The sequence below is a fragment of the Trachurus trachurus genome (genome assembly GCF_905171665.1).
Source record: "Trachurus trachurus genome assembly, chromosome: 24".
Classification (NCBI taxonomy): domain Eukaryota; kingdom Metazoa; phylum Chordata; class Actinopteri; order Carangiformes; family Carangidae; genus Trachurus; species Trachurus trachurus.
Window position 1 is genome coordinate 2,805,833 of NC_139910.1, and position 12,203 is coordinate 2,818,035.

General features: G+C 40.4%; 1 protein-coding gene across 1 annotated transcript; it reads left to right on the forward strand.

Moving 5' to 3' along the window:
• Positions 1-2: 2 nt before the first annotated feature.
• On the forward strand, positions 3-5,798 carry LOC311007093 (forkhead box protein A2-A-like; the record flags this gene model as incomplete). The annotated part of the gene is made up of 4 exons (XM_084000180.1): positions 3-89; positions 1,803-2,027; positions 4,836-5,375; positions 5,538-5,798. Exons 1-4 carry the CDS (start codon positions 9-11, stop codon positions 5,796-5,798), a joined length of 1,107 nt encoding a protein of 368 aa, XP_083856306.1. The 5' UTR covers positions 3-8.
• Between the last annotated feature and the right edge of the window lie 6,405 nt (positions 5,799-12,203).

Sequence of the window (12,203 nt, forward strand, 5' to 3'; positions counted from 1 at the left end):
CGTGCACGATGCTGAGCGCCTTTAAAATGGAGGGACACGAGCACGCGGACTGGAGCAGCAGCGGATACTACGGAGTCGGAGAGGCCGAGGTCAGTGCACCGAGCACCGGCTTCATGCGAGCGGAGCCCCGCTGGTCGGAGGAGAGAGCGATCGATTATTGATCAGACAGGCAGTTAGAGAGGAGATCAAAGATCATTCAAAATAAAATAATTAAAATATTCGTGTTCTCTCATATTAAAATTAAAGTTACCGATTAGCTTTAATATTAAAACAAACTTAGGCCTCTATCAATTCATTTTCTAATGTTCATCACGTTTGTTTCTGCATGGTGTTAAAATGATAAAACTGATCTGTGAACACTCCATCACCTGTTATTTTACTGAGAACAAATCTACAGTTTGATCTTTCTGAAAAAGTAGGCCTTATTTTAAAAAAGAAAAAAAAAAGTAGAGATAATTATAAAGTAGAAGATAATTTGATCTGTTGTCATCATTTCATTTGTAGAAAATAGAAAAACTAATGTAGAAAATAGAAAAACTGAACATAAAGTTAGAATTGTTCTGGAAACGGGTGGAATTTCAGATCTGTCTGTTCAAATAAGATTAAATAAAAGGTGAAAAATGTGAATGAAATATAAATGTAGGTCAGACTCCTTTACACCAACTTTTAGTATTAGTAATCTATTTTATCATTAAGAACAAAGACTTAAGCTCCTCTTCTGTGGTCCTACTGAGGGAAAATAAGAAGAATATTTATCACCTCCACCAGATATTCAGTCTGTTTCTGGACTTTGGAGATTTAAGTTTGAGTTAAAACATCAGATTTAGATTCAGATTCAGGTTTATTTAATGATGCAGAGACGCTGGACACAGATCTGGGCCTCAGGCTGCTGCTCGGGGTCCAAACAGGATCTGAACAAGGTTTATAATAAGGTTATGACATTATGTGATCAGTGTAATTAAATTAATTCACAAACTTAAAAACTCGCAGCTGTGAACACATTAATTATGATGTTGGTCAATTCATTTACAACCGCCGGCGCTTTAGAGAACAGAAGAAACACAGAGGCCCCGGATGAAGCTCCGATTAGTTCATCATGAGGCCTGAGGGTTCAACTAGGCTAATATAATACTAATATTATAGCTTCTGTTCTGTTGTGTCAATCAGACCTGACATTAATAATAAATAAATAGTAATAATAATAAGGCTAAAAAACAAAACAAACTCAGATTAAATCCTCAGATTTCATTTTTTTTTAATTTTTTTTATTATCATTCAGTTTTTCTATGAACAGGCCTGTTGTTGGTGAAACAATTAAAAAACCCGAGCTCTAATTAGTAAAGACTGATCGGATTCATCAATCAGGTATTGGCCTAAAGTCAATAATTCATTTAGGCCTATTTTGTTTAAACAATGAATCAGTTTGGCCTAATCAAGCACTTTTTTGATAAATAATTCTCAGAAAAAGAAGAAAATAAAATATGTTTGTTGTTATTATTTGTTTGTTTAGTCTCATTTATATGAGTTATTATCTTGTTTTTCTTTTTAAATGTAATTAAGATAAAGTTTTTAATAATAAGATTAAATTGTTTTAGACTGAGTTAATTAACACGTCTCATCTTCATCCTCCTGCTTTAATAAATTAACTGTTCATATGATATGTAAGGTTGTATGCGCCAACGGAATTCCGTTGTTATTTGACAAATACATGATGATTGATTGATTGATTGATTGATTGATTGATTGATTGATTGATTGATTGATTGATTGATTGATTGGTTCTGGTTCTGGTTCTGGTTCAGGTCTTCGCCGCAGCGGGGACCATGACCTCCGGTCTGTGCGTGAACTCCATGAGCGGCTACATGAACGCGCCTGCCATGACGACGGCCAGCGGACACATGCACGCGGCGGCGGGGCTCGGTCACGCTGGGATGTCGCAGAGCCCCGGGACCGGGACCGGAGCCGGGATGAGCGCGGGCATGAGCATGAGCCCCCTCAGCGCGCCGCCGTACGGGAGCGCGCCGGTGGTGAGCTCGTCATCTAAAAATAATGAGATATGACTTGTAGGTAGTAGCATCATAACTGAGACATTTTATGTGAGGCATTCAGGGACACATGTGGTTTTCAGAGATTACACATGAGAAATGTTTCAGTTCACATGAGAAATATTGAGTTTCACTGTGCTTTTTTTTTTAGTAGGCCTAAAGTAATTATGCATCGCTAAATCAGAACAGTTTGCAAGTCAAACCACTAATTACCAGTTTATTTATTTATTTATTTTAGCCAATGCTAATGTGAGCTGGTAAAAGTTTAAAGATTAAAGTTTCATGTCTAAAACTCTGAAACATAGCCTACAACCATGTTAAAATATACTACTGTATTAAGAATAGGCTTCTTAAACTTCTACCTACACTGAAAAATAGAACATGTTGTATATACTTAATTCAATAGGCTAGTGGACATTGGTTTATTTTAGCCAATGCTATGTGAGCTGGTAAAAGTTTAAAGATTAAAGTTTCATGTCTAAAACTCTGAAACATAGCCTACAATATGTTAAAATAGGCCTATATATTACAAATAACAGGCCTCTTAAACTTCTACCTACACTGAAAAAAAAACATGTTGGATCTACTTAATTCAATAGTGGACATTGGTTGCACACAGATGTTTTGCTTTGGCAGCAACTTAAACAATTGAGTTAAATTAACACAAGTCATTCATATTCAATGAACTTGTATATTTTGTGTTCATGTGATTGAAACGTGTTTTGATAAAGCTCGTGAAACATTTTAATCCTTCACAACTTTATCACTTTATTCCAACATGATTCAACAAGTACTTTTACCCCAATAGCCTACTATTTGTTCACTTAAATACTACTTGTTATTTACATATTAGTATTATATTATCCATTTTTACCCCAATTAAATAATAAAAATGAACAGTTGCATGTCAAAACCTTTATTCAAGAGCCACAGGATAAACAACAAAACTTGTGTCAAAAATTCCAACACCTTATTGTGACATATTAGTATTCTTAAAATTCTTTACTCCAAGTGAATTAAAGGGACAGTATGTGAGATTTACCCCCATCTAGCGGTGCGGTTGCATGTCGGCACGTATTCTTGCTGTTGCGTTTACGTAAACTCGGGCAGAAGTCAGAAAAACAACACACGCTGCATGTATCAGGATAAACAAGCCTCTATGTAAACAAACGGTCCGCCAGCACGAGGCAAAACAATACAGGCGTGACAATATGTTGTCATGGTGATGTCGTATTGTTTACCTGACCCACGTTTTACCGGCTTTCTCTCGTCGAGTAAAATAACATCCAGTTGGTTTGCCGACGGCGTCACTCACGGCGTCATTCAGGTGTCTGACTGCACCTGAAGGCAACACCAGTGCCTCCGTCCTTGCTCACACTAGCTACACGGTGGTGACAGTTTTAACAGGCGCTGTCTGGAAAACTTTCTCCCCGAGCCGAGAAGCTCCGGCGGCCCGAGTTTGAGGTTACTTACAGCCACGGTGACACTGAACGTAAAACATGGCGATTCAACATGGCAGAGAAGGTTCGGTGAACCCCCCCCTGTATGTTTGTAACGACTTGTAACATCTCATTCTAAGGTACGAGAAAGCGCTCGTTTGTATGCGGGCGCGATTCCACTTCAGTGGATTTATGAAAGCGATATTTGATTTTTGTCAATAAAAAGCCAATAAAGTCCCATACTGTCCCTTTAAACATTCCGTTAGTTATGCTAGTTTGTAGCCTAGATACATGTTTGTATAGGCCTATAGACCCCTTCACAGCTTGTAAACAGTGTGACGTATTTTGGGGGGCGGGGCTTAGCAGAAGGCAAAACATCTCAAACGGCTAGCTTGTAAACGCTGATTAGCATGTTTTAACAGAACACATGTTTTTGCAAGAATGGACGAAGAAAACGCATATTTTTGTGAAAATGCAGACAGGGAGTTAGAGAGGAGATCAAAGATCATTCAAAAAATTTTTTTTTTTTAAATAGGCCTATTCATGTTTTCTCATGTTTTAAGGGGGCGGGGCTTAGCTGAAGGCAAAACATCTCAAACCGCTAGCTTGTAAACGCTGTTTAGCATGTTTTAATGTTTTTGCAAGAATGGACGAGGAAAACGCATATTCTAGTGAAAATGCAGACAGGGAGTTAGAGAGGAGATCAAAGATCATTCAAAATAAAATAATTAAAATAGGCCTATTCATGTTTTCTCATGTTTTTTGGGGGCGGGGCTTAAGTGAAGGCAAAACATCTCAAACGGCTAGCTTGTAAACGCTGTTTAGCATGTTTTAACAAACTGTTTTTGCAAGAATGGACAAGGAAAACGCATATTTTAGTGACAATGCAGACAGGGAGTTAGACAGGAGATCAAAGATCATAAAAAAATAAAAAATAAAATAGGCCTATTCATGTTTTCTCATGTTTTTTGGCGGGGCTTAGCTGAAGGCAAAACATCTCAAATGGCTAGTTTGTAATCGCTGATTAGCATGTTTTAACAACTGTTTTTGCAAGAATGGACAAGGAAAATGCAGACAGGGCGTTAGAGAGGAGATTAAAGAACATTCAAAATAAAATAATTAAAATAGGCCTATTCGTGTTTTCTCATGTTTTTTTGGGGCGGGGCTTAGCTGAAGGCAAAACATCTCAAACGGCTAGCTTGTAAACGCTGATCAGCATGTTTTAATGGACTGTTTTTGCAAGAATTGGCAAGGAAAAATGCATATTTTAGTGAAAATGCAGACAGGGAGTTAGAGAGGAGAAGCATTCAAAATAAAGTAATCAAAATATTCATGTTTTCTCATGTTAAAGCCCAAGCCGTACCGGCGGAGCTACACGCACGCAAAGCCGCCATACTCGTACATCTCGCTGATCACCATGGCGATCCAGCAGTCCGGGACGAAGATGCTGACCCTGAACGAGATCTACCAGTGGATCATGGACCTGTTCCCGTTCTACCGGCAGAACCAGCAGCGGTGGCAGAACTCCATCCGCCACTCGCTCTCCTTCAACGACTGCTTCATCAAGGTGGCGCGCGCCCCCGACCGCCCGGGCAAAGGCTCGTTCTGGGCGCTGCACCCGGACTCGGGGAACATGTTCGAGAACGGCTGCTACCTGCGGCGGCAGAAGCGCTTCAAGTGCCTCACGCAGACCGGGACCGAGACCGAGACCAAGGCTGGGGAGCAGGAGGAGGCAGCGGTGGGGAGATCGGTGTCCAGCTCTAGTTCCAGGTCCGATTCCCCGCACACCGCGTCCCCCTCCTCCTCCCCCCCGAGCGCCGAGGCCAAGCCGCCGCCGCCGCCCGGGGGAGGGGTCCACCTCAAACTGTTGCCCCCCAGCAGCCCCGTGCGCGTGCGTGTGCCCTCGCCGCTCGCACACGCGCAGCACCTATTCACCCCCCCTCCTCCTCCTCCTCCTCATCCTCATCCTCATCATCCTCATCACCATCATCATCATCCTCATCATCCTCACGCTCTGCTGCTGCATGACGCTGCTGCTGCTGCTCACCTGAAGCCCCTCCCGGACCCCCCCTACCACGCCCACTACTCCTTCAACCACCCGTTCTCCATCAACAACCTCATGTCGGAGCCGCCGCAGCATCACCATCAGCATCACCACCACAGCAACAACAACAACAGACTGGAGCCGGTGCTGCAGTCCTACGGTGGGGGGGGCGGGGGGGCGGTGCTGGACCCCGCCCACTCTGACAGCCACTACTACTACCACGGAGTGTACAGCAGCAGCAGCAGCAGAGCCATGGTCAACTCCACATGAAGGAGACGAACGGCTGCACCATCAGTGCACTGCAAAAACTCAAAATCTTTCCAAGAATATTTGTCTTATTTCTTGTCAAAATGTCTCATTTCTAGTCAAAACTAATCTCTTTCCACTTAAAACAAGACTCATCACCTAAAAATTAACGTGTTTTTAGATAATTTTCACTTGTTTCAAACACATTTTCACTTGAAATAAGTAGAAAAATCTGCCAGTGAAAGCAAGTTTTTTGTGTTTGTAATAAGAAAGAAAAACTTGTCCCACTAATAGATTATTTTAAGTGAAAATATGCTTGAAAGAAGGAAAAAGTGTCTAAAAATAAGCTGCTTTTTAAATGTGATGAGTCTTATTTTAAGTAGAATGAGATTTGTTTTGACTAGAAATCACATTTTGACTAAAATTAAGACAAATATTCTTGGTAAGATATTTGATTTTTTGCAGTGTGTGTGCGTGTGTGTGTGTGTGTGTGTGTGTGTGTGTGTGTGTGTGTGTGTGTGTGTGTGTGTGTGTGTGTGTGTGTGTGTGTGTGTGTGTGTGTGTGTGTGTGTGTGTGTGTGTGTGTGTGTGTGCAGGGCTGCAGATCCCGGGGGGGACGGGGGGGCCATGCCCCCCCCCAATTTCTGAAAAATATGATTTGTCCCCCCCCAATAAAAATATCCTAAATTATTCAAAATGGAACAAATGTATTTTCAGACTTCACATTTTAGATTCACATCTAAAAAGAAATGATTGAAATGTTGGAACAAATATTGTTTGACAAAAATATTTCTGACTCCATATTCCATCTCGGGTCTCCTCCACTACAATGCAATAACTTATTTGGCTTTTCATAAGCAAAAATCAAATCTGTCTTTCATAAATCCGTATTATTTCACTGAAGTGGAATCACAGCCGCATACAAATGAAAGCTTTCTGGTTCCTTAGAATGAGTTGTTACAAGTCGTTACAAATACATAAGTGGGTGACACCGAACCGAGGCGGCCATGTTGCATCGTGACCGTAGGTAACCACGGAAACGGCCTGTTAAAACTGTCACCACTGTGTAGTGTGAGGAAGGACGGAGGCACTGGTGTTGCATTCAGGTGCAGTCAGGCAGACGGCCGTCGGCAAACCAACCGGATGTCATTTTACTCGACCAGAGAAAGAAGGTAAAACAATACCACATCACCATGACAACATATTGTCAGGCCTGTATTGTTTTGCCTCGTGCTGGCGGACCACTTGTTTACATAGACGCTTGTTTATCCTGTTACATGCAGCGTCTGTTGTCTGTCTGACGTCTGGGGGAGCATACGTGAGTCCGACTGCCCAAAAGTCCGACGGCTCATTTCTCCGACTACCCATTCTACAGTGTTAAGGTTAGGTTTAGGGTAAGGTTAAGGGTAAGGGCTACTTAAGTCGGAGAGGTCGGACTAATGGACGCAAAAATAAAGAAATGTATGATCGGAGAAATGGGTAGTCGGACAAACGTCATGCACCCTGACGTCTGCCCGATTTCACGTGAATGCAACATCAAGAATACATTCAGATATGCAACCGCACCACTAGATGGGGGGAATTCCTACACATTATACCTTTAAAGAAACAACCCCCTCAATCTTAGGGCTTCATATTTTGATATTCATCCATATCAATTAACCATGTATAAACTAGTCCCATACACTGGGAGAAAAGAAAGATGGTGAGAAGAATTGGGGATCTGGGGAGGTCAGAGGGAGGGGAGAGATAAGAATATGAGTAGACATTACATACCCAAGACCCTTAAAATTATGATTTACTAATATAGCAGTTAAGTAAGCAGTGATTTGCGCTGTTGGCTGTTTAGGAGAAATAAACAAGAAAGGTATAAGCACAATAAATGATTCCCTGTGCAGGACTTTTTGAATGATATGGTGAGCCTCTATGAAGTTGTGCTTTATGGCGGCATGGTATGAGCTGCATATGGGCAAAAAAAAAATACTTTTGTGCCTCCCCCCCAATCCTGACATCGGATCTGCACCCATGTGTGTGTGTGTGTGTGTTTACAGATAAAAGTCTTTATATGGAAACTCCGTGTTTTGATTGGTTCTGTTGAATTTATCTTTCCTCAGCTCGGACTATAGATGTTTCACTGCAGACTGAAAAAAATAAATAAAAGTTTTAAAATTGGTAAGTTTTATTTTGAAAATACTACACTACATCCTGTCTTCCACCAAAACAAAATAACAGATACAGAAGAAAAACATGTGAATGAGCTGTAAACACAAGCTGCAGGTCATTTACATATAGAGGTGAAATGTTTTCTGATTGGACGGTGAGATGTTCAGATCAACAACAACCAGTGAAGGTGAAGAGTCAGTGATGCTGCGTTTACTCATCTCAACCAGGCCAATGTGGCTGAAGTTTCACAGTTAATAAAGTTTAGGACAAATTAAAACTTTCTAAACATTCATCAACATCTCAACAATCCGTTCAGTTGATGTTCAGATGTTAATGAGTGTGGAGGTGAAAAGGGTAAAAAAAACAACAACATTAAACTGACAGATATCACCATGAAACGTCCCAGGTTTTTTACTATTATTTTTTTGTATTATAAGTTTTGTCAAATTTTGTGTTCAAATAGACAATTCAGATTCAATATTGATAATATACTATATATATATATGCTAAACTGCAGATACTTTTCCGGAACAAAAATCACAATGGATAAAGCCACTTTAAAAATTCTTGTTTTATTTTGTTGACACATTAGAGTCAGAAGTTTTTATCTCTTTTTATCACTCCATCATCTCTGCATATTATCACCATGTTATTAGGGATAAAATGTTTCTATAAATCAGGCTGTTAATGACACATCAACAGACTCCTCTGTAAAAACCTTTAGAATATAGAAAAGAATAAAGCTGGAAAGTTTGGAGTGTGTGAGTGCTGCTGAACTCAGACTAAAAGAGCAAACGGTCTTTAAAGATTTGTAGATTGTTTTTGTTAATTGTACTTTTTTTTACAATGAGTTGCTGGTACAAAGGAAACGACCATATTTGGAGCTGACAACTTTATCTATTAAGAACAAATCACATTGTTCAAATCATTTCATGAGAAGAGGAAAAGACAATACTTAGTTTCAACACTGCACTTGTTCAATTAATAGAGAATTATGAGTTATTTTGATAATCAATAATAATCCCTTCAAGGATTTGATGATTTTTTTTGTCAAGATAAAAGACGTCGGAGGAATTATAGTTATACTTCAGTATTTTCTGTTTGATTATTGATTAACTGACTAATGGACTAAATCAGCAGTGGATTAACAAAATGATGAAAATCTGTTGATTGCAGATCAAACAGCAACAAATAATGATTATTGATTTGGAAAAATAACCAATTGAGCAAAACTGATGATGAATTATCTCAACAAAACAGAGAAAGTGTTTGTTTCTTCCTCTGTGGTGAAATAAAACAGCTTCTGTTCAGATTTACAATGAAATATGAAATATGAAAGAATCTCGACGTTATAAAACTAAAACACATTCCTCCTCCTGACGTCTTTGTTTTATAAAACAGACGCTGACCAGATGTTGGATCGATCTGTATCAGCTGGTAAAATGAAATCTCTTATCAAACACGAGCAGAACGAGTCAGTGAGCATCAGCCCATCTGTGACCTCACACACTCTGCAGGTCAACAGACCATAACGCCCCACACACACACACACACACACACACACACACACACACACACACACACACACACACACACACACACACACACACACACACACACACACACACACACACACACACACACACACACAAACTGCATCACTCTGACTGAGTCACTGTTTATGAACTGAGTGTGAGGAGCGTCATGCACAATCCACAGCTCCTGCAGAACTGTGTAAATGTGTGTGTGAGTGTGTGTTAAAGCAGCACCACTCCTCCGTCTGACTCTGGATCATAAACATGAAGCGGAGCCGACGTCGTCCACAGACGCAGCAGGTTGTCCATTAACTTTACACACACATACACCGTCAAACACACAACTCAATGTTGAATATTAAACTCTGCAGCTTCTCCGGCGCCACAGAGCTTCATGGGAAACAGTGACGTTCACTGTCAATAATGAAGCTCTGATCATTTCAGCTCCTGACTCTGATGCAGAGTGTCTTCTATCTATGTTCGGCCCCTAATATAGATAGATAGATAGATAGATAGATAGATAGATAGATAGATAGATAGATAGATAGATAGATAGATAGATAGATAGATAGATAGATAGGTAGGTAGATAGATAGATAGATAGATAGATAGATAGATAGATAGATAGATAGATAGATAGATAGATAGATAGATAGATAGATAGATAGATAGATAGATAGATAGATAGATAGATACTTTCTTCCAGTGTTTCTCAGACTTTTTTTTACATCAAGGACCCCTAAATTGACATAAATTAGACCATGGACCCCATAATAATGACAAAACTTTGAAGCAAACACCAGAAATACACAAATATTTGTTCTGAGACTGAAGAATGTTACATTTTTGTCAATGTATGTTCAAATGGCGTGCATTTTTGGAAATATTGTAGAGAAATTTCTAGAAAAAGGTGGTACAATTTCTCAAAAAACGTGTAAACATTTATAGAAATTGCTTTATTCATCCGTCCCGAATAAAAAACAGAAATCCGTCTTGTAAAACGGTTCCATGAGGCATTAATAACACAATTAAAACACATCACACACCACAACAAATGAAAACAGTGCCACTTGACACTTGGTCAGGTGTAGACTAACATCTACTGAGGCGTTCAGGGACCATCTTTAAGTTGTAGCATCTACAGTATGGCATCTCTGTATGTGAGACATTAAAGGGTCATCTGTAAATTGTGGTTTCTACGCATAGTCTTTATGTAAATTATAGTCTCTTGCCTGCATGGGAGGCATTCAGGGGACATCTGTAAATATTAGCATCTACAGAGTGGATGCATGTGTGATGTTAAGGGGACATCTGTAAATTGCAGCATTTACCACTGATACTGTATCTGTGAGGCGTTTAGGGATCATAAACGGTAGCATCTGTGTGAGACATTTAAAGGTCATCTGCAAATGGTCATGTCTACACATTAGTCTGCCTGTGAGGCGTTCAGGGAACATGTAACTTGTAGTCTCCAGCCTGCATGGGAGGCATTTAGGGGACATCTTTAAGTTGTAGCATAGTGTTGACTACATGTGAGACATTAAAGGGATAGTTCACCCTAGAATGATATTTCGCTCATTATCTACTCACCCTCATGTTGACTACGGGCTGGAAGAATTATCAGAGTCCACCGTCCCTTCTCTTAGTTACAGGGGGTCTCGGCGTAGCAGTGAATTTCAATGCAACGGTTGCAAAGGGACACCGGAGCTCTTCGTAAAAAAACACACACAAAAAAACATCCAAATACCTCCATGATGCTCGTATGTAATGTCCGTCTTGTGCTGAAGCCCCAAATTGCGTAATTGTCCCGAAAAAAATTAAATAAGTCTATATTTTAAGCTTGTTTGTAGCGGAAGCTTCTCGTCTTCTTCTTCTTCTCCTCTTCCTGGTCCGTCCAAATATCGCGTGATTCGCAGTAACCGCACTGACGCCGGCGCAAATCACGCGATATTTGGACGGACCAGGAAGAGGAGAAGAAGAAGAAGACGAGAAGCTTCCGCTACAAACAAGCTTAAAATATAGACTTATTTAATTTTTTTCGGGACAATTACGCAATTTGGGGCTTCAGCACAAGACGGACATTACATACGAGCATCATGGAGGTATTTGGATGTTTTTTTGTGTGTGTTTTTTTACGAAGAGCTCCGGTGTCCCTTTGCAACCGTTGCATTGAAATTCACTGCTACGCCGAGACCCCCTGTAACTCAGAGAAGGGACGGTGGACTCTGATAATTCTTCCAGCCCTTAGTCAACATGAGGGTGAGTAGATAATGAGCGAAATATCATTCTAGGGTGAACTAACCCTTTAAAGACCGTGTATGGCTGCTGAAAACAGGTGAAAAAATGTGTAAATATACAGAAACTGTTTCTGAGGACACAGATTTCTCTGTTTTTTTGGGCGGGACTAAGAGGACGGCTAGTGATGTAACTCAGCGTCCAGCTAGTTATAACCCCGCCCCTCACCCGGACTGTCTGTATTTCTTTGCTGCCAAGTGACGTTGACGTTGATGTTTTATGTCTTTCTATGTGGGGACAACGGATGGAACGTAGCCTTGTGCTAAATCTGGCATTTATACACTCTGGGCCGGATTTACTAAGATCCCAGATAGCGGGCGCTTAATTGTTTGCGCCCGCTAAAATATTGCGTGTTGGGTTGGTGCACGCAAAACAGGTGATCTACTAAGAGTAACCCGCTAAATGAAAACACGTGCAAACCGCAGTATGTAAATGA